The sequence below is a fragment of the Pipistrellus kuhlii genome, unplaced genomic scaffold (assembly GCF_014108245.1).
Source record: "Pipistrellus kuhlii isolate mPipKuh1 unplaced genomic scaffold, mPipKuh1.p scaffold_m20_p_15, whole genome shotgun sequence".
NCBI lineage: Eukaryota > Metazoa > Chordata > Mammalia > Chiroptera > Vespertilionidae > Pipistrellus > Pipistrellus kuhlii.
In genome coordinates, this window is record NW_023425460.1 from 23,103,881 (window position 1) to 23,126,932 (window position 23,052).

General features: G+C 37.4%; 1 protein-coding gene across 2 annotated transcripts in view; it reads right to left on the reverse strand.

Moving 5' to 3' along the window:
* Window positions 1-23,052, reverse strand: part of PRKG1 (protein kinase cGMP-dependent 1) — a 1,018,841-nt gene that overhangs the window by 946,511 nt on the left and 49,278 nt on the right. Inside the window, exon 1 of one of the 2 annotated variants that reach the window (XM_036438436.2) lies at window positions 1,928-2,992. The exons of the other annotated variant lie outside the window; for it this stretch is intronic. Within the exon in view, the coding sequence (XP_036294329.1) occupies window positions 1,928-2,238 (311 nt within the window). The 5' untranslated portion in view covers window positions 2,239-2,992. Of the gene's footprint in view, window positions 1-1,927; window positions 2,993-23,052 lie in introns of those variants that run through there. 2 annotated transcript variants of the gene reach the window in all.

Genomic DNA, 23,052 nt, shown 5'->3' on the forward strand with positions numbered 1-23,052 from the left:
TTAGTGGCTGACTTCCTTAAAGCATAAGTTATTAAATATCAGAATGCACAGCATTGTTCCATGGATAAAATGTTTATTTATAATAGAATTATTTGCCACATTCATTTCATTTTCTATGATAGGCTTTAAAAAAAAAAATCTAGTTGTCCTCTGTGTCAAGCACTAAAAGGCTTCTAAAACTTCAGCTCATTCCTTACTGCCTAGATTCCTTTGGAACTTGTCTGATACATTTTACTGCAGTTATCAGCTAGATTTATCATGCTTCATTATAAATCCTATTAAACTGGTCTTTTTATAAAAGTGGATTTTGCTCTGTATTGCTCCAGAGTCCTGCAAATACTAAAATGAGAGCCTACAGAATGCTTAGAGATGCAGAGAGCTGCCTTTGAGTTATTTTTTCATTATGCAGAACTTGGCCCAGGAGCCACGGCCATGTACCTGGTTATCTAAAACAGGCAAGCATAGCAGGACTGCAAATTAATTTACCATGCAGGTTCCTAAGGCAGGTCTAAGTCTAGCCAACTATTAGGGCAACTTGGTGAAGTCAGAAGCTCAGAAGAGTTTATCCTTACTGTCTCTTCCTCACTCTCTCGGAATAAAATCTCCTCATTAAACTCAACCTGCATGAGAAACAGCACATGCTCTACAGGAACCAACAAGTATAGGTATAACTCTTAAGTTTTTTAAAGTATAATCAGTACATACTCTCACGCTCCCTCCAACCCAGCAAATGCACATGGAGATAATCAGGTATTTACTCTTTCTCCTCAGTCCCTTGTGTTTATGGAGTGAAGGATTCCAAGGGACCTTGTATTATTATTATATAACACGTCATCTAGCCAACATGATGTAGTTAGGAATAGAGCACCAAAATCTCTTACGTTATCAATGATCATATCTATTAATTTAAAATAACACTATTTGGGCGCTCATGCCCTATTAATTTAAGTTCTTGTCACTTTACTCTCCATAAGAACTCCCGAGTTAGGTGGTGTAGAACAAGTTTCATTCAATCTTTCCACCCAAGTTGTGGAGCCTACTGACATCAGAACCACACAGAGTCCTCTAAAATGCTAGAACAGTGTGGGATCCGTGGCATCAGAAGCCGGGAGTGAGGCAAACAACGTGTCACCCACTTCAATAAAGGCAGAGCACGTCTCTATTTTTGACCCTGGAAACAGGCAACCCTCCTGGGAGAAGGTGCCCCATTCCGGAACAGAATGCAAATTCCTGGAGGAAAACAAGCAGCATTCCCCCCCTCCGATGTTATGGAAAAGGTTTTTAAGAAATCAACAGACTAGGCTTCCATGTGTGGATTGCAAATGTCATCCAATTGAAGATTAAAAAAAAAATCTTCCCTTGGATAGACGCGTTCGCTTATTTTTGACACTTCGATGATGACAGAGCATCAGGTTTGCAGGGTACCAGCGTGAAGGGTCGGCATGTAGAGAAGCCCGGGAGAGCCACAGGAGCATAGAAAGTAAGGATGATATCACACGCATTTCATTTCAAGTCTGATGAGCCTGCATTTAGGATTTTCCGGCTGGGCAGCTTTGCCAAGGCATTTGGGAGATGGGGTGTTTTTTTCTTCCGCTTCTCACACTCACGCACATATACACACACAGCCAGACACACACCTGGGGCGCATTCAAACTCTCTGTACAGTAGGTGGCATAGATGAATGCACATATATATATATTTTTTAATAGCTTGGCATCCAACAAAGACGGGGAAGGCAGCATAGGTGCTGAGTCTGGCTCTAGAAACGAAACGTGCACAGCCCCGCAAGTCAAGGAAACATTTCTGTGGATGAGGACAGACACAGCAAACGGGAGGGGAGGGGCGGGGGCCCACAGAGACAATACAGGGACCCAGCAGCTCCCCGCCCACAGGTGCCCCCTGGCCCCTGCGCGTAACCCCTGCTTACTGCGGGCTCTTGGGGTAGAAGGGCAGGGTCACATGGCTGAGATCCTGGATGTCGAAGGCGGTGGGCTCGGCAGAGATCGCCTGCCGCTTGGTACGCGGCTCACCCTGCAAGGTGCTGGCGCTCTGCTTCTGTGCCTGCTGGGTGGCCGGCCGGATCACCGAGCGGTACTTGTCCAGCTCGTTCTGCAGCTTCTGGATCAGTTCGTCCTTCTGATCCAACTCCAGCTCCAGCTCGTCGATGAGGGCATCCCGCTGCCGGAGCTCCTCGATCTTCTCCTGGAGCGCGTACTGGAGATCCCGCAGGGTGCCCATGCTCCTCCCGGCTGCCGGGGCTCCTTCCCCGCGCGGCTCCGCGTCCAGGGGCTTCCTCCCCTCTCCGATGGTCAACTTTCCCCAAAGTCGCCGCCGCTGCCTCCCGAGTGCAAAAGCTTCCGACTTGAGACCAAAGCCAGCCCTGGCTTCTGAGCATGCCCAGTCCGCGGGCTCCAGCCACCGGGAGTTTCAGTGCAGATTCCACTTCGCGGGGCTGGTGGAGAGGCTGAGCTTGGGGATGAGCACAACAGCAGGTCCAACCAGGGATGGAAAGCCTGGCACACGCGGTGGGCGCTGCAGGGGGTCCGAAAGGCAGCTGCTGGGTGGTGAGGGAGCAGGAGCAGGGGACTTGGATGAGGCTCCCGGGCAGCAGCTGGTCTGCCCCGGTCACTGGCGCTGAGAGCCAGAGGAAGCCAGCGGTGCGTGTGCGGAGCCTGATAACCCTGCGGGGCGCTCCGGGGGATGTGCAGGCGGAGCGAGGCGGGAGCACCCACCGCTTTGGGGGTGGGGAGGGGAGAGACTGCAAGGACCCCAGGCCAAGGGGAAGGTGGACCCTAGTCCAGAGCACACTACTCTTGAGGACAAGGGTCTAGGATCCTGGAAACGTGGGAGAGCAGAGCGTACTCTGCATCTTAAAAGCCCTGAGTTCTGGAGGGATGGTGACCACCAGCCTCACCAGGAAAGGCTCCCGAGTCACGTGTCTGAACTCTCCCTACTCCCCAGCCGCCTTTCCCACCCGGAGCGCAGCACACAGGTGGCTGAGCTGGAGGAGAAGCTTGCCTCTCAGGAGGTAGAGCCACTCCGTGCCTGGGAGGGATTCCCCCTAACATCCAGGTGTCTCTGGGGAAGGTGGAGGAGCCTTCTAACTCTTTCCCCCGCCCCCTCCTCCCCCAGCATTCCCACTCTGCCTGCTTGTGCTAATTCCTCCCCTTACCACCTTTTCCAAACTCAGGTTAATGAATACCTTGGGGAGAAAAGAGGTAATAGGGAGCATGGGAAAAATCATTGCTCATTTCCAAAAAGTTCATCCCAAAAATTGAACCCTACCTTTAAAAATATTATTTCCCTGGCAACTAAGCTGTTAGGTCTGTGTCCTTCCACTTGGATAGCAAGACATAAACTTTGAAAAAGAGAGAAGATCCTAAAGAGAAGGAGGGCTAAAGCACTCCACCTCTACCCACTCCCCACCCCTATTCCTGCACACTAGATCATTTCCTGAAGTGATGACAATCAAGCAGCATCCTTTCTGCTCAAGGGTAATTCTGACATCATTGAAACACATGATGTTTGGAATCGCCAAATATTTACTTGATGCTTACCTAAATTTATAATGTTTATCTAAATTTTCACCAACGCATCGAATTTTATAACATCTTTCTTAGCAGCCCTCTAATTGTTCTTGGGCACTGAACGATATAAACCTCTAATGCTCTATTTGGCCATTCCTGAACACTAAAACAATGTAGATAGATAATAGTTTAAAATTGAATTGCTATCTAGAACTATAGCCAAGGGCAGATATAATAGTCTCAAAAAAAGAAAAAAAATTGCTGACTTTTACTTTTGAATGCACAACCTTTTCTATCTGAGCTAAGAAAAGAAGGAGGGATAAAGGGGCAAGCCAACAGCAAGTTAGTAAGCTTTTTGATTTAAAGTGATTTAAAGAGGTGTAAATGACTAAGGATATATAACCCTAAACATTCTTCCACACATATTATGATATAATTCCCTTAGTACAGGTTTCATAGATAGGTTTTCTGCTTTCCAACATGAATGTGTAAATGGATCATCCCCAAAATATTTCATTTGTGATGTACAAAACATGAATAGCTTACAAATACTGACAGCAGGAAATAATAGTTCTAAATTTCATTGTTGTCTTCATTAGAACTAAACCAAGCAGAAGTACTATAACTTTGCATAGCTGACACTATTCTATAAAAGCTTCTGTGATATTGTCTTTCCCCAGGTAAAAGGCCAAGTTCATATCTTTCTAACCTATGGGAATTCTTGGATTCCATGGGAAAATGCTTAAAACTTTTTCCTATCAATCTATTATAGGGGTCCAGGTGGCCAAGAGTTTATGTCTAAATATATATCAGAGATATTGTATAAGTAACATCATTAATTAACTGCTAAGCAGGGTTATATTTCAAGGTTCATTTGAGGCTTAAAGGGGGTTACTTAATGTATTTGGGCAATACAAAGTAGAAAGCCTGTCTACATGTACAAATGAAAATGGAAAGAAAAGCATTTTTTCCATCAAAATTACAATTGCACTTCAATCAAAAAAACACTCAGGTATCTTTGAGCAAATGTGAAGGTGTGTTCTTACACTAAGTGACATAATTTGTTTCACCATTTAAGCTATCATATCTACGTGCAACCATAAGATATATTCATGTGGCATTTTCATTTTAAATGGAAGTCTTGTGATTCAAAATATATTCCATGATGAATCCCATATTGAAGCTTAGAAATCAGTTGTAAAAAATGCAAAGAAAATAAACAGCCAAGAAGAAATTATTATAAAAAGTGACATACTTTAAAAGATGTTCAAGGTATAACAATATATTTGGTTGTATTAGCCTATATTATGAAAACTTTCTGTTTTTAAACTCAAACTAAATATTTTAAGAAAGTTTTTCAATGATGTTCTTGACCGGTTGTTTAGGACTTTAGGGACCTGATTTACCAGCTCAAAATTCTGAATGATTCCAACATTTTCTTAACCACCTTTTGTGTTATACTTGGTAAGTACTAAGAATGAATTTTATGTGAAAAATCAAGGTCCTGCAGCTAAATTTCAACAGACTAGTCTTCCTATGTGTCTTACAGTAAATTTAATTGGTTAAAGTTGAATATCAAAGATCAGACACAAGTCTACTTTCTGCTTATTTAGAAATGGCTGTGGCAAATCTGGAGTAAACTGGAGTTGAAAGACACATACTGACTCTCCCACTGCCCTCCTGGGATGACCTCTTGATGTTAGATGTTAAAACAGAGAACAATGCAATTTTGAAGGAACTCTAGCTTTCCATAGTCAACTCACAACCAGCTTTTCAGCAGTCTCTTTTTGTCATAACTGTAATAGAAGCAAAGCTCTACCAGTAGCCAGATCAAATTGTGGCATGCTGATGCTCTTCAATTTTGCATCCAAGTCTCATGAATGAGAATAAGTATTTTTAGGCCTTCCTTAAAAATCTCAGAATCCTTCAATAAAGTATTTAATAATGTAGCTTTATCCTGATACTTGCTATTTAAAAAAATAAAATCTGAAGGAGGAGTTATAACCCTTCACTAAAAATATAATTTGCCCCAAAGGAACTGTGATAATTTTATCATCCAGTTTGCCCCTTCCACTGATGGAATATTTCTTGGAATAGTCCTAAATTTGACATTTTCTTCTGCCATTTCATGTCCATATTTTTGAACTGCAATCAATAAACAAACAAAACATAGCTAAGTTTTTTGGACCATGGAAGCCACCCCTTATAGAAAATGGGTAGCAGTAGCAGTACCTCTAAGTATTTAGATATGGAAGTTACTATTACTGGTAGACATACTAGCTTGCTCTAAATTACTAATCTAAACCAAAGTCATAATAAAAATAACTAACTTCCTTGAACTCTTAATTCACAGCAGGCACTGTTTATGTAACCCTACAAATTGGACATTATTATTATTTCCATTTATATTTGAGAAAACAGAGGCACAAAAATCACCCACCTAATAAATACTAAAATCTGGATTCGAATCCAGATTATTTTATGCAGAGCTCAATCCCTTACCCTCTCCCTGCATTGCCTTCTACAGGAATTCAAGCTCTTGCTCTTGCCTTGGCTCTGGATCCAAAAAGATAAGAGTTTTCTTAACATTAACTAGCCTGACTGTGGAGTGGGGCTAGGGAAGTACAAAGAGGAGAAAGTTAGAAAAATCTGAAAGAATAGGCAAAAGATATTTTACAGGTTCCTTTTCCTAAAACTGTTTTCACTCCATCACCATTTCCTCTAGTCTTAGGGTGATCATCTGTACCCATTAGCCTGACGTTGTCCTGGTTTTAATACTAAAATTGCTTGGGACTGTCCTGGTTTTATAACTAAAGTCCTAGGTACCCCTTGGTCCTGGACAAACCAGGACAGTTGGTCACCCTAATTAATTCAGGACTGCTGAGACTATTTTATAAATATTTTCAAATAATGCTTTCAAAGTTACTGACAGAAAAGTAAAGCCAAGGAATATAAATAATAATAATAACAATACCAATCATTTTAGGCACGTTACAAACCCAATTATGCATGTGTTTGTGTAAATATGTTTTAGGAAAGCAATAATCCTATTCCAAAAGCCTAATAATACACCAGAGAAATTGTCTTTGGACTGTAAAGGGGAACAAATCTGACAACAGAATTTTAATTACAGTTTGATGAGTCAGAAAAGAATTCAAGGCTCTCTTTGTTCCACTGTTATAGAAATGTGGAGTTTAGACACATGGGCTTCCTATGGATTAAGCACAGCATTTCAAGCATCTATCTGGTTATCACTTATAGAATTACTCTATGATTGTGTTTTATAGATAGATTCAGCCATCTAGAATGCATGTTTACATTGATATAGTAAAAGTTCTAACGGTTAGGCTATCTTGAAGTCATGCTGCTGAGAATTATATGTTCTGCATAAAAAGAAAAAAAATCATAAACCATTAATGATGAAAAACTTACTGCAAAGACTTGGAAAGTAATCGTGCACTGTACAGTAATTGCTAATGTGCTTAGAGTTTAATACCAAATTAGTGTCATGCCTAATATTCATTGAAACGAATTCTTATAGTCCACGGCTTCAAATGATGGTAAATTAGCACTGGGCCTCAACCTAAACTAGTGCCCCCCCAAAAATCCATACACTAGCTAAATGAACATTTCTTTGTGCTGTTAGTAAGCTTCCCATTTCCAAAGACCAGAAGAAGTAGATTTCTAAGAATAATAATATTAGGTTTTCTGTATTTTTTTTTCATGAATAGAAAAATTTTAAATGCATAAAAGAGAATTTAAAATGATTTTTCCACAAAATGTTATTTTACTGCACTTTAAGCCCAGTGAATATATACATGAGTATGAACATCATAATATCTCTGAATCTGATTAATAAGTTATAGTTTCTCAGTTCCATTTCAGTGAACCTTCTGGTTATCAAGCACATTATTTCCTAAGTTAATGCATCATTTTCCCCCACAAAATATTCAAAAACCTTCGCAAAAGTAATTTGCTTTTGAAAAATGGATTTGATATCATGTGGCTTATGGGTGAATAGCTCTGGAGTCAATTACTTTTTGTTGTTGCCTTTATATTAAATAGCTATTAACAGATTCCAGAACTTACCAGTTTTCCCCTACATGCTTTGTAATCAAAACTGAAAGTAAAAAATAAAACTACATTTTGCTAGGAGCTTACTAAAATTAGGAATGTGGGAAGGTAATGAGGATATAAGAAACGATAAAATGGAATATTGAGTAAATTGGATTTTTATTGGTCAGTAAAATGAATGAATTGGGCAAGAGAAATATAGGAAGACATTTATACTGTGAGAATGTCAGAGATTTGGAGGAGAGGGCAAGTTGCAGGCAAAAGGCTAAGTAGGAAAATACACAGAGATCCCCAGGCTCATTAACTTAATGGACAAGTAAATATCACCTAAGTTCCAATTGAATTAACGCTTGATATTGTGCCTTTCATAGAATAATCATGAGATGGAAATCCATTTCTAATGATAACCACATGAAGCACTAGGATGGTAAAACAAATGGATATTTTTCTAGGGCCAATATATAATGCCTCAAGTTTATGAACGCATTACCCTTGGAGAGTTGCTAGAGCCTCAAGCTAGGGCCCAGGAGATGCATATATCCACTGAGCATTTGAAACCAACTGTTAAGTTATCAGTCACTTTGCCAAATACACATTTTTAGAAGAAAAAAATCCAATAATTTCTTCCTGGCCCAGATTGGATTGAAAAATATTCATTTTTCAAAACATAGGCATTTATCTGGTGCATAAGACTACTTTAAATATTAATGATTCAGATGTATTCTTTTTTTCTCTTTTTTTTTTTATTAATGTATTATATGTGTATATATCTTACCATTGCCCCACCCTACCCCACCCCATACATGCCTCCCCCACCCAGAGTTTTACGTCCACTGTTTATGCTTATATGCAAGCATACAGGTCCTTTGGTTGATCTCTTATCTCTCCAACCTCTCCCTAATCTTCCCACTAAACATAAAAAAACATATATATAAACATTTATTTGATAAATAAGTTGCAAAAGAAAACAGCAATATACCAAGTCTAATTTGGTTTTTAGGCTCCATATAAATAAATGTAAAATAGGAGGGACTTTTACACACTTTTTGTATTAGGCAGACTGTTCAGTGTCTGTCTTGAGTCACTGTATTATGTAAGAAAATTTGTACTCAGAGATCAGAGTTAATGGAAAATTCATCTAAATTTTCCACAGATTATAATACAGCCAAATTCTAATAATCTAGCTCCTTAGAAAAGCATCTATGTCAATATCAATTTTAAGTGGGGAAAATGACGGGGAAATTTACAAAACATTTATTTGTGGGATATTAAAAGCAACTGCTGTTGTTAGGGACATAGAGAACTTTGCAAAAATGCTTATTTTCACTTTGCAAGTTCCACTGGTCAGACCCTCTGTCAGTACACGGCAAGTTCCATTCTCTCAGCAGTCACAGAACATAAACTTAACCAATGTCACAGCAATTTCACATGCACTCCATTGCTTTATTTATTTTGTGCTACTCTCATGGGCACTCCCAAAAATAGATTTAAAAAAACTAATACCAACATTTGCTATAGTTTCATACTCTATCCTTTCCCATATCCTGAGGGGGTGAGAGTAGGGGTGGGGGGAGAGCAAAAGTGTCCTTATTCTTTATTCATAATGGATATCACAAAACTTTGCCAGAATGGACTACAGAATGACCTAATTAATATCTTAATTTCGAATTTAAGGAAACTTAAAGACCAAGGCAGAGGAGAATTTAGAACCCAAGTCTCCCAATTATCAGCATATTAAAGCTATATTATTCTTTCACTTGGCATGTCAGTATTTCTGTACATATTATAGAAGTCTGATTTGGTTCACATGAAAATCTGACTGCATATCTCTTACTAATCATTGTTAAAGCCAATCCAGAACACTTTAATTTGCTACAGAGACCAAAATATATTAAAATGTCTTTGAAATGCCTGGTTGGTTCTATTATGCCTATCCTTATATTCTTTAGATTCAAAGCATACAGAAGTGTTGTTACTACTATGGGATGTATATGAAGGGCATGGAGGTTTGGGGGTGGGAATGTGTATGCATGCACATGTACAGGCTTGCACAAGGCCTATGCGTATAGACCATACATATGAAACTTAAACCACATGCTTCTAATGAACAAGCCTGCATTAATATCAAAGTAAAGCGGGCCCATGAAATGGGCGGAACCCAAATCTTTTGTATTACACCTCACTGACAAGATCTAAGTGAGGAAGGAGAGTACTAGTAAACCATCTTGCTCACGTTTTTCTCTTATTTCCTCACAGATTCCTCAAGTTTCCTCACATTACAGGGTTTTGAAAGTCCTTAAAATATGAACGACAATAATTACCAAAAAATAGGAAATTTGTCTCAAACTCATAGAAAGCAAAGGGTAATACCCTAAACCTCCCACAGAACGCTCTCAGGATTCAAACGGTGATACCTGTTTGATTCTTTAAACTTAGGCCATTTATCTAAGACCATTTGGCATTTTTAAGGCATAAAAACTTTAGAATATATCAAAAGGTAATTTATTTATTTAACTAATGGAGTACTCAACAAAAATGGCAAACGAATAAAAATGAGTAAGCTCTATTTCAAACTATAATACATTTAAAAAACACTTCAATTTTTACTACATAAGTATTTTCTCAAAATAAGTTTTTATTTTACTATTCTAAGTATATGTTCTTTTAATAACTAATATATCTACAAAGCAAATTATCAACATTAACACATTGCATCATTTTTATATTCTGGAATCATGAGCGATCCAACTGTGAGAAATTGAAATCACTGATGAAGAAAGGACAAATGACCAAGAAAAAAACACATATGGCTATGGCTGGTGCAACAGCCAAACTCAGTGGTCAAAAAACGGCTTTGCCAGCAACCCAGTAATTCTAAATGCGAGCTCTCAGCCAAAAGACACAGAATTTCATCATAGTGTGAGCTAAAGAACATTAGTTTCTTAACATGCTGATTAGCATAACAAAAAGGGTCCCATGGTCAAAAGTATTTGGCAGACACTAAGAAACATTGAATAAAACAAAAACGCTTTATTTGGCATTATTTTCTCAGCACTTTTTCTTTTCTAGTGTGTCTTAGGAGTCTCTAAAATAAATACCTAGCAAACAAGTAGAATATCTTTTAAGTGTTGAAATTGAGTATTTATAACACTTAATCATTTTAAAACAACTCCTTACAAACTACAAGCACCTACCCCGTTGGTGAAATTCCTTATCAGTATTTACATACACAACAGTCTCAGGAACAAGAACACATAGTGCTGGTCCCACCAAATTACTGCCAACCACGGTATCTCCCCTGTCAAACCACAATTTACCCAGCCTGTAACCACAGCCAACGACATGACAGCAAACTATGAACATATGACAACATTGGTGCTTACAGGAAGGCCTATCACAGCCATGTGACTACTGGTCACATTTCCTCTCTTTAAAATTAAGCTGGGTCACAGGATTGCTACTCAGGCTACAAAAAAAATATTAAAGGGAAAATTACAGTGGGACTGAAATCAGGAAAGCAATTGATTAATTATTACACTGACCTTTTAGTCACTTAAAATATTCAGGTTCTTGATGAACAAGACCCAGAGGCAGGGAAGCATTGATCAGAAGGTCAGATCTCAGAAGGAACTTAGCGGAGGGTGGGGATAAGGTAGAGAGATCAACAAAAGGACTTATGTGCATGCATATGAACCTAAATAGTGGTCACAGACAACAGGGGGTAGGGACGTGCGTGGGGAGGGGTTTGGGATGGGAATGGGGGGATGAGGACAAATATGTGATACCTTAATCAATAAATAAAATTTTAAAATTAAAAAAAAATCTTCAGGTTCCAAGCAATTTGATTTTCATATTTCAGAGCCTCTCCAATGGTGATTCTCTTTCTATCTGTAATACCCCCCTCCTAACCCCTTTCACTACATTCAAAACCCAGTCTCATCACCTCCCCATCGCCATACTTCCATCTTTTGAGTAATCATCTCAATGAACTCATTATTCAGTGCTCCCCTCAAATATCACTTCTTCTGATAATCTTTCTGAATCATCCCCATAATATTTTTCATTAAAACAGCACACTGTGATTTATAATTATCTATTATTTATGAGAATGTTTGCTAAGTAGCTCTTGCCTATCAAACTCTAGGCAAACTCTAAGAAAACAAGCAACTCTGTCCATTGTGTCAATCAATACCTAGAACAGATAGGCTCTCCCTATAGTTTGTTAAATTCGTTGAATGAATGAAAGTAGGACTCAATGAGTGAATTCAAGAAATATTTAGTAGTATCTCAACACACTGCTATCAATAAACAGACAGAAAAATTGGCCCTTTCTTCCTCTTCTCCATCAAGAGACCCAATACACAAGCTGAACTAAATAGCTTTTGATGCAATATGGATATGGTCTTCAGGATGCACACTCTTCACTTGGGTGTCATTCATAAATATATGCTTCATAAGTCCCAGAAACTTCAGTCTGATTACCCTTGAGGGGCTGCTTCCATATATCCCAGGTCTGTTAGGAAGTCTGCAAGTCACACATTGGACCAGGTTTTAAATAGCACTGATTTTCTATGTTTTTCTAGGATATACTTGTGATATCTCTTGTCCTCAGACAAGTAGTTCAAATGCGGATTTAACCACTTAAAATAATTATTTTAGGTAAAACCTTTTAAACTAAAATATTATGACCAAAATTAGGCAGAAATATGTGCTATTATACAGCTAGGTGCCCATCAGCAGATGATTGGATCAAAAAACTATGGTACATCTACACAATGGAATACTATGCTGCCACAAAAAAGAAGGAATTCTCAGCATTTGCAGCAACCTGGATAGAATTGGAGAACATCATGCTGAGTGAAATAAGCCAGTCAATGAAAGAGAAATACCACATGACCTCACTCATTTATGGATATTAAAGAACATTATAAACTGATGGACCAAAAGATAGATATAGAGAGAGTAAAGCAACAAGCAGACTGTCAAATTACAGCAGGGAGGGTAGGGAGATCTGGGGGAGATAAGAGAACAACCGTAGGACTTGTATACATGCATATAAGTACAACCAATGGACACAAAACTCCGGGGAGGGAGGGTATGTATTGGGGGGAGGGGGGCAATGTTAAAATATGTACACAGATAATAATTTAATTTCAAAAATAGCAAAAAATAAAATAAAAAAATAAAAGTAAATACAGGTAATTAATTTCTCTGTAGCATGAAACAAAGGGTGACATAAAAAAAAACATGGTATGATGACTTTTTCTGAAAATTGATGTTTTAGTTCTCTGTAATTCTTTTTTTTTAATATATTTTATTGATTTTTTACAGAGAGGAGGAGAGAGGGATAGAGAGCTAGAAACATCGATGAGAGAGAAACATCGACCAGCTGCCTCTTGCACATCCCCACCGGGGATGCCCCCGCTACCAATGTACATGCCCTTGACCGGAATCGAACCTGGGCCCTTTCAATCTGCAAACTGACACTCTACCACTGAGCCAAACGGTTTTGGCAGCTCTCTGTAATTTTTGCATGTCCTTTCTGTATATAATAAATCACATATATCACAAGTATTTTAAAAAAAGTATTTTTTCTTCTACCAAAAAAAAAAACACCATGACATAGACAGCACTGTTTGAAAAACACAGTTGCCTGTTTTAGATCCATAACTGCGTTTTCAATCTGTCACCTTGAAATATTTCTAGGAAATAATATTTCTTGATACTCATAACACTTTTTCAGATTACACCTAGACAATCAATTCCTTTAATGAACTTTCAGCTCGCCATAATCTCAGAGCCTTTCTTCCATTTAGGCTTCTAATATATTGTCTTCAAGGTTCAATGCTCTTTCATATAACACTGGCAGCATCTGTAGAAACAGCAGTTGTACAATTTCTTTTGTTTCTTCACAAGCTCTAACTATAATACTTCAAAAAGCTGATGGCTTTCTTTGGAATTGGCCTGGTTTTTTTGTTTTGTTTTGTTTTGTTTTGTTTTGTTGTTTTTTTAATCCTCACCCAAGGATGTTTTTCTATTGCTTTTCAGAGAGAGGGAAAGAGAGAGGGAAAGACAGAGAGAAACATCGATGTGAGAGGGCCACATCCATTGGTTGCGTCCTGCACAGGCTCCAACCAGGGCCCAGGCTGGGAAGAGCTTACAACCTGCAATCGAGGTACATTCATAGGCACATGCTCTATCCACTGAATTGGCTTGTTTTTAATAGTCCTTCTTAATACTTACCTCTCTTTGAAAACTATTAGTGTCATTGCATATTATTTTGAAAGCAGATTGTTTAAAATAAGGTACTGATAAGTTAGACCAGTGATTGTTATCCAGTAACTGTGCCCTACCTGATTGCCTCATTTACAATAGTTTTGGAAGTTCAGATTGAAACATTTATATATATATATATGTATATATATCTCCAAAAGTACTTTCGATTCAATTATTTAATTTCTAAAGTAGATATCCTTTTCCTTTCTTTTGTTCTTTCTTATGTTCTTTCTATGGAATATCAGAATAGCCTGTTCAAACAAAACCAAAAGCTTACTACGAAGTCAATAGAACACAAAGTGCTAACCTTTTGATGTTAGCCATAATCTAAATGTTAAATAGTTGCTTAATTAAATCAAGGGCAGGGAGGATAGTTTACTAATGCAAAAAAAAGAGAGAAATATTTCTCAGATACATGTTTTTTATTTCAAAAAGTTAGCTAGAAGTTTTCCTAAGTTCTACAAATATACTATACCTGAAAATAAATTTTGTAATAAGGGTAATTTATGTGAAACTTGTCAAAACTTTTCCTGTTAAAAAATAAAAAGAAACCCCTATTTATGGAAGAGAGTCAAATTTGGAGATAAAGATTCAAAACACTGCACAAATAAACCCCAAAAGTCTCTATAAATGAATGTTTACACTGAAATAGATTCATTCTGCTTCTGGGCTAAATAGAAATTTAAGTTTCTGATCTGCAACTGCCTGAAAGTTTTAGATATTCAATAAAACCCGAGTGTTTATAGCTATTTGAAAGTAAAAACTCTCTTGACATTGCATCACTAATCTCTAGTGGTTCTTATTTATATCTTTATCTCCTAAAAACAGGAGCCTCATTTAGTAGTTATCAATGTACATTTCCTCATAGAAGCAGTATTTCCTAAGAGAAATATATAGTTAATAGTAACTAAGCTTTACAAAAGACAAAGATCTCTTTGAGACATGTATACCTTTCTGTAAATAGAAAACATACTTTTTGTTCTGTTAAAATATTTTTTTAAATGCAATCGAATTGATATTTAAATTTGTTACTTTTTACAAGTACAAGTTAAAAAATATTCTATGACTGTGAAATTTCATACTTCTCCTTTACATGGCTTATCTTATTTTAAATACATTTTCTAAATAGTATATAGTTTCAGCAAACAGTACATTGTTCGAATTTTTCTCGCAGCTATTAAATACTAATTTCTAAGGGAGAAAATATAGAACTAAAGGTACAATTGCACCCTCTACTGTTCAAATGTTCTATTCCATATTGAACAAAGTACTGTGTGTGTTTATTTAACACACTAATTATAATATAAACAGGTAAATCATACTGGCTTCCTTTGATTGTTATTAGCAGAACCTCAAAATATTAAACTCTACTGATTAGTATTTCTTCAGTAATACAAATGGAAATAATATTTATATAGTTACTGGGACTAAACTAAATTAGAAAAATGACTTACCAAGGCACTTAATATTAGTTTTGAGATCCTCCTATTACTGTTAATACTTAAAATACTACTATGTATCACAGTAGAGTGAGAAAAATCTATTGTATTTCTCCTTAAATTTACAACTAGTCGAACAACTATCATCCAACAAAAATTCCTATGCTGTGCACACAAACACACCTGAGTGATCCTGGGTAAGTCTGAAGGTGGGAGCATTGGAACAAGTAAGGGAGATGGAACAGGGGTAACACAGGGACTATGTCCACAGAGGCAGTTTGGCATCCACTGCCACCCCAAATAATTCAGTAGTGGTGAAGGAGTTAGGCGTCAGCCCTCAAACGACAGCTTGGCGGAGGGTAAATGGCAGAAGCAGTATCTTGCTCCAGAAGCCAGCCCTTCCCCAGCATCTCCATTGCTGCTGAACCTCTAGTAATAACCTAGAACCAGTCAGACAACACAGTGGTAACCAGCAGCCACTAGTAACAAGGAGAAAGCACTGAGGGCTTGTGAGCCAAGCTCCCCCACCTGCCACATTCCCTCCACCATAGTGGTAGTCCCAAGATTGAGGCAACTTGGACACACTGGCAACATCCTGAAACATCCAAACACCCTGAAACATCCAAACTCACCCTCACCCCTAAAACCCTCTTGTGTGTTTGTGAAGGCACAAGCACCACAGGTAAGAGAAAACAAAAACTTACGTTATACCACCATCTAATGGAAAACAGAAGAGAGGCCTCTAATTATCAATCTGCTAAATCGTTAAGACTAAAACAGTATCCAAACAATAGAGATTTAATATGCGACTCACATCAAGGGGATAGATCATCTAGACAGAAAGTTGACAGGGAAATATTGGCCTTAAATGGCACATTAGATTAGATTAACTTTGCAGATATTTATAGAACCTTCCATCCCCAAATGACAACTTATACAATCTTCTCAAGTGCACTTGGATATTCCCAAAGACAGACCACATGTTGGGACATAAACAAGTCTCAATAAATGGGAAAAGACTGAAATCATACCCAACATTTTCTCTGACCACTACAATATGATACTGGAAGTCAACTATAAGAAGAAAGCTGAAAATGAGTTAGCCACACTGACTTCTCCAGCCCTGATTTCCATGGCAATTTAGGGAGGCACTCAAAACATGAATTCTAGGAGGAGCAAAGCAAATCATCACACTGAGCACTGATGAGGCTTCACAAGGCCGCATCAAATGCCACTGCTGAGATACTTAAAACTTAGAAGAGGAAACCAACAAAGTATTCCATTCATGAAGCTCTTGCAGGTATGTATTGTACATTAGATTCTCAAAGCCAGCTTACGGTCCAGAATACAAGGAAAAAATGAGGGAAGGAGATCATAATAATAATTACTGTAAATAATCACTCAGATTATTGTTACAGCATTGACCTTTATTGAGTCCTTATTGCAGTATTTTATGATTGTGATGTACTATGCTAAATGCTTTCCAGAGATAATAACACATTTCACAAATTGATGAGGTAGGTATTTTTTTATTATCCCCATTACAAAGGTGAGGATGATTAATATTTAAGTGACTTGTCAAAGGCCAGTTAGTGAGTACGAAAACTGGACTTCAAACTCATAAAGTCTTAACTCCAGAGTCACAGTGTTTATAACTACACTCCAACAATCGTAATGATGACGATGATGATAAAATTTGTATTAGTATCTACCCTATGCCCAACACCAAAGCCCATGCTTTGGCAATATATTGCACCATTGTTTCTTCAGGATTTGACCTCCACATAAAGTTATAATAATAATAATGGCTAAGTAACAAACTGAGGTGTTTTTTTTTTGTTTTTTTGTTTTTTTTGTGTGTGTGTGTGTGTGTTTTCCAATTCAATTTTATTAATGGGCAGTGAAATTTGAGTTTCATATAAATTTCAATAACATAAAATATTATTTTTTAATTTTTAAAGCCATCGAATAACATAAAAACCATTATTAGTTTATGAATTATGTAACAGAAGGTATTTTATAACTCATTTAATTTAATTAGCATGTAATTATTAGGTAATTATTATTACCTCTATAGTTATTATTTAAATATAATTAACAGAAGCAAAACAATGTTGTTACTCTGAGTTTTATTCTTAAGGGCAGTCTTCCCCTAGAGGTCTGGACCCAACTTCTCAGAGTGGGGCACCTACATAGTGACCTGCCTCAACTACTCAAGCTAAGTATATAACTATACAGTATCCACTTCTCTACTGGCATTTAAATTGTAGTGTCAATAAGTGCAGAACTTAAACATTTTTAGAAGAATAAATCACTCTAAGGAAATTATTTTATACATTTTTTAAAAAAATTAGTTTTTCTACTTTTATACTATCATGATGCCTTCTATGTAAAATACTTATAATTTTAATCCTCAGCTGAGGATATATTTATTGATTTTAGAGAGTGAGAGAGATAATGGGTAAGTTGCCTCTAGTACATGCCCTAAATAGGGATCAGACCTGCAACATAGGTAAGTGCCTTAACTGGGAATCAAACCCACAACCTTTTGGTGTTTGGAACGACACTCCCTCCAACTGAGCTGTCTGGTTTGAGCTGTAATCACATGTTACAAACAGAATAGGAATATATTGCTTAAAGCTAGAATTATCCATGGTCTACTTTTATTTTTCCTATGAAAATATAGTAGAAAAATTAAAGTGTATGTATGTATGATGTAGTTCGAGCTAAGGCTTAGTTCAAGATGAGAAAATTTCTCTAAGGACTAAGGATTTAATATCAAAAGTTAAAGCTCAAAGGGGCAAAATAATATATTTCCAATTAGAAAAAAGAAACTTTAAAAAATGCCTGTTAGGTGAATATTCAATATTCTTCTTCTAAAAAGAAGAAGAACGTAGCTACATCATTTTTACTGTACTTTGCTTTGGAGACTGTAAGTTGGACACAACATAAAACACAGTACTCTAAAGAAGCAGTTGCAAATAACTTTATTTCACCAAGAGGTTGAGAAGAGTCTGCTGCCAATACACAAACCCACAAACCACCAACTTTTCCAAACTCAGTTCCACAATGTCTCAATATATTCAAAAGCAAAAAAAGTTGATATGAACTACTAAACGCCACCAGGCTGTGTAGTCCTCCAGTTAAAAAACTTAGACCAGGATCTTATCTTTTCTATACATTAATCACATTTTAAGCCAAAAAGATTAACTTTTCCCTTTTTAAAGAGAAAGATTTTGTTGTTGTTAAATTGCATTTAACTTTTTAAAAAGATTTTTAATTGATTTTTAGAAAGAGGGGAAGGGAGAAGAGAGGGAGAAACATCAACTAACTGCCTCCTGCACACCCCCTACATGAACATAATAACTACTGCTTAGAATTAGGAGATGGAGGTGGGTAGAGAATTGAAATAAAAATAAATGCACTTTAATAATTTTAAATATCACTTAGTAATTATTTTTTTAATCAATAAAAGCCTTTCAATTTAATGATCCAAACCTTTTATTTCCCTAATGTCAGACAAAACTATAAAAATATAACAGAAAATTAATTGGTTTGGTGGTAAATCTCACCAAACCAAATTTCTCATTTGAAAATAGAAATATTGCCTTAACCGGTTTGGTTCAGTGGATAGAGCGTCAGCCTGCAGACTCAAGAGTCTCAGGTTCGAGTCCAGTCAAGGGCATGTACCTTGGTTGTGGGCACATCCCCTGTAGGGGGTGTGCAGGAGGCAGCTGAATGATGTTTCTCTCCCAACAGTGTTTCTAACTTCCCCTCTCCCTTCCTCTCTGTAATAAATAAATAAATAAATAATCAATAAAATACACTTTTTTTAAAAAAAGAGAAAATATAAATATTTTTAATAATTTTTTTAATATATTTTATTGATTTTTTACAGAGGGATAGAGAGTTAGAAACATCGATGAGAGAGAAACATTGATCAGCTGCCTCTTGCACACATCCCCACTGGGGATGTGCCCACAACCAAGGTACACGCCCTTGACCGGAATCGAACCGGGGACCTTTCAGTCCACAGGCCAACGCTCTATCCACTGAGCCAAATAAGTTTCGGCTAGAAATATTATTGACTAAGTATTCAATGGTAGGACTGATTTCATGTTAGGAAATAATCTCTAGTAGCTATTTATTCTCTACCATTGGATTGCTACTGATTCTTTCCTCTTAAACACAGTTGTATGTTTACAAAATCAAATGTTGAGCATAGAGTAGAAGTTAAGGTCAGGTGAAAATAAAACAAATGTGCATTATTTTGTATCCTAAATCATTTTGTAATGTGGTGACGTAGGCTCTCAGTGCATCAACCTCAGTTCTTGAGTTTGACAAAGAAAGAACTCTGAGTCAAAAACTCCAGTGGATGTTGATTTAGAACAGAGGCAGAAAAAAAAAAAAAAAAATGAGCCAGCAAGGCTGCATGGACTCAGGAAACAAGTTATTGAGGCAAAAGAAGGGCCCTTGAAGAAAAAAAGCAAAAATACATATTTTAGGAAAGGAGGGGAATAAAGGCATGGGTATGCTCTAGGGAGAGAGACAGAACATGAGGACACTGGGTTCTTTTCCTTAAGGGTTTTTATCTGTTTTCTAAAGGCAGAAATGCTAGGGTATATTTAAGGGAAGGATCTTAAAGAATATTCATCAGCTTCCCAGTTATGTCCTTTCAGGGTGTGGTCTCCACTAATCCCAGGGGAAAAGGTCATTAGTCACTGCATCTTGATGACAGCCATAGCAATGCTTCCTTTGGTTTTGATGCTTTTCTGGGCCTGAAGCTGAAATACAACTGAGACCTAGATGTGATCTCTAGTTTGACCAAAACTCCGTCTCTGCGGTCCACAGACTCAAGGCTTTATTTGATGTTGATCAGAACCTAATTGTCTTAATGCTTAAGGGAGTGTCCATGCAAGGGAAAAGGAGGCAGGTGAGTCAAGGTGTTGGATAAGGCCAGTTTCAACGAGCTGTCTGTCTGTTTCCCCATTCCACTCCCCAAGGAGTTTCTCTAGCTTTCATACTACCTGCCTCGATTAATCTACATTCAATAATTTATTTGGGGAACTTTCTTCTGAAAGCTTCTGAGTAAGAAAAAAAAAACAAAAACGGTAAAAAAGAATGTGTTCACATCTGTTTATGCATTCAGGAAAAGAATATTCACACTGGGCATTGGTCCATGGGAAAGCCTGCGCAACATAACCCAGTGCACCAAACGCTCTGCTCGTCTATTAATAAAAAAATTCAAGGTTCCATTCTTGCCAAGAGATGTCTTTCTTTTCCAAAAATTATCTTTGGCTATATTTTACATTTGATGTACTCCCCTTGGTGCATAAAGAAATAAAAGAACTATTGTCCAATGTTAGAGGTTGGAATTTGTCTGAACTCTGGTGAAAGACATATAAATCTACTCAGTGAAATTGTTTTGAGAAATGATGTAAGTAACTGCCTTTTATTTTTATTGTGCCATAAAATCCACATTGATTTTAGTATAAACAATTTTCAAAATACCCTTCAAGTAAATATCATCCAATAAATCCCATATCTTTTATTTTTACTTCCAATAACAGTAACTTGCATTTGAGGTATTGATTTTTGTTTTTCAACATTTTCTTATCACTTAAATTACTCCCACATGAGATAATGAGGGTTATTACTTATTTGTGGTGTTATCATCCTGCCTTTTTTTTTTTTAGGCCTTGAGAATATACTAATCTGTGACTTACATGCAAAAGCCTTAAAAAGTGCAATTTTGTAATGTGAGTTAAAAGATACTTATTTTTCATGTAATAGGTCAAGGAGAGATAACAGGTTCATGAGTTCTAGGGAATTATAAAAGAAGTAGATTCTTAGTTTATTTAGAAGAGAGGGTTTAGGACAATGAACCTAAAACCCCTCAAAAAACTATAAACATTATTTTTTAAAGGCCAATTACAGCTCAACAAAAATAGCATGTGTTAATAGACCACTGCACTCATAATAAGATCAAGTAGGACTTATTTGGAGATGGTGGAAGGAAAAAGATCTTGGAATGATTAAAACAAATGTGACTGGCAAATAGGAAAGTGAGGAATACACGTAATATGAAGTCATGAAAGGTGTTACTGTTCCCAGGAAGAATGAGTAGAAGACTATAAACATTTCACCCTGCTGGGATGAAGAGCAAATATGTAGGAAAAGCGAGAGCATTTGAATTGGGGAAAGAAATTGACACAGGACCTCCCATGACCTGAATTTAATGACAGGTAAGGAAACTGGAATTTTCCATATGTTTCTGTAAATAGAAACAGTATGCCGGGGCCGGTTTAGCTCAATGGATAGAGCGTCGGCTTGGGGACTGAAGGGACCCGGGTTCGATTCCGGTCAAGGGCATGTGCCTTGGTTGCGGGCATATCCCCAGTGGGGGGTGTGCAAGAGGCAACTGATCGATGACTCTCTCTCATCGATGTTTCTAACTCTATCTCTATCCCTTCCTCTCTGTACAAAATCAATAAAATATATTTGAAAAATAAATAAATAAATAAATAAATAAATAGAAACAGTATACTTAACTAAGCCCTAATTTTAGGAAACCTATAATATTTTACCATGTGTTCAATCTAGAATACCCATCCAATGTATATGGCTACTTAATGTCCATAAAGCAAAAATTTTATTACTATAAAAATAAAATGTTAAGTATATTGAAATGGACAAAAACCATGCCTATTATAATCAGTGATGATATTTTAATGGGGAACAAAACACTGTGAAAGGTGGTAAAATGTAAAACAGAGAAGACAGAGATGTTTTTTTATTTTCAAACAGACATTTAAGTACCTTTTACACAATGGCTTAGAGCTTGATGTTTAAGTCAAGCTAGTAAACATTCTAATCATCTGGAAACTTATTATTTACATTAGAAATGATATACAGGAGCCAAATGTCACTAAATGAGTATCAACCTGTCAGAGAGACAGGGGAATGAAAAAGATTGACAGAGATGAAGGGGGTGGTTTCCCCAAAGTCAGTAGCCTTACCCTAATACTCTGCATGTAACATTGCGGTTCTCCATCCACCTCAATATGAATTATGACACCTCACGATGTTACTCATGCTTCAGGGACAGTCAGGAGGACTAATTTGGGCATGCTCCTCAGTGGGGTTGGGGGAAGCAGTAGTGATTAAGGATATACACCAACACACCCAAGCTCTCCTTTTCCAGGCACATGGTCAAGTAACACTTCCCTACCTCTTTGAACTCAGACATAGCCAGGTCCCTCCGTTCCGCTGATACAAGTGAGCAGACATATGATGTTCTGGGCAGAGGCATTACAGGGCCAGCGAGGGACAGTGTAGCTCTCTCCTTGCCTGCAGGATCAGCCATGAGCGTCATCTAGACAGAGCATCTGTCAGTTCAAGTTCACGAGAAAAGCTCCAGCAAACCCATAAAGGGCAAGTGTGAAAAATGAAATCTTGACCTTTCTAAGTGACTTGACCTTTCTAAGAGAAATTGGGATTGTCTGTTACCACTCCCTAAGCCTTACTGACAGGTATGGTAATAGCATTGCAAATGGCTGGTGTGTGTGTTGTTTTTTTTTTTTTGGGGGGGGGGGGGTTCGCAGTGGGCGGGAGCCACTAACTCCTCTTAAATTTTGACTTTATTTTCTCAGTTCTGTCACCTCCTGAAAAGTCCACACATACTACTGAAGTAAATTAATTATTGCTGCTGGCCACTTGTGGAAATTATTACTGTC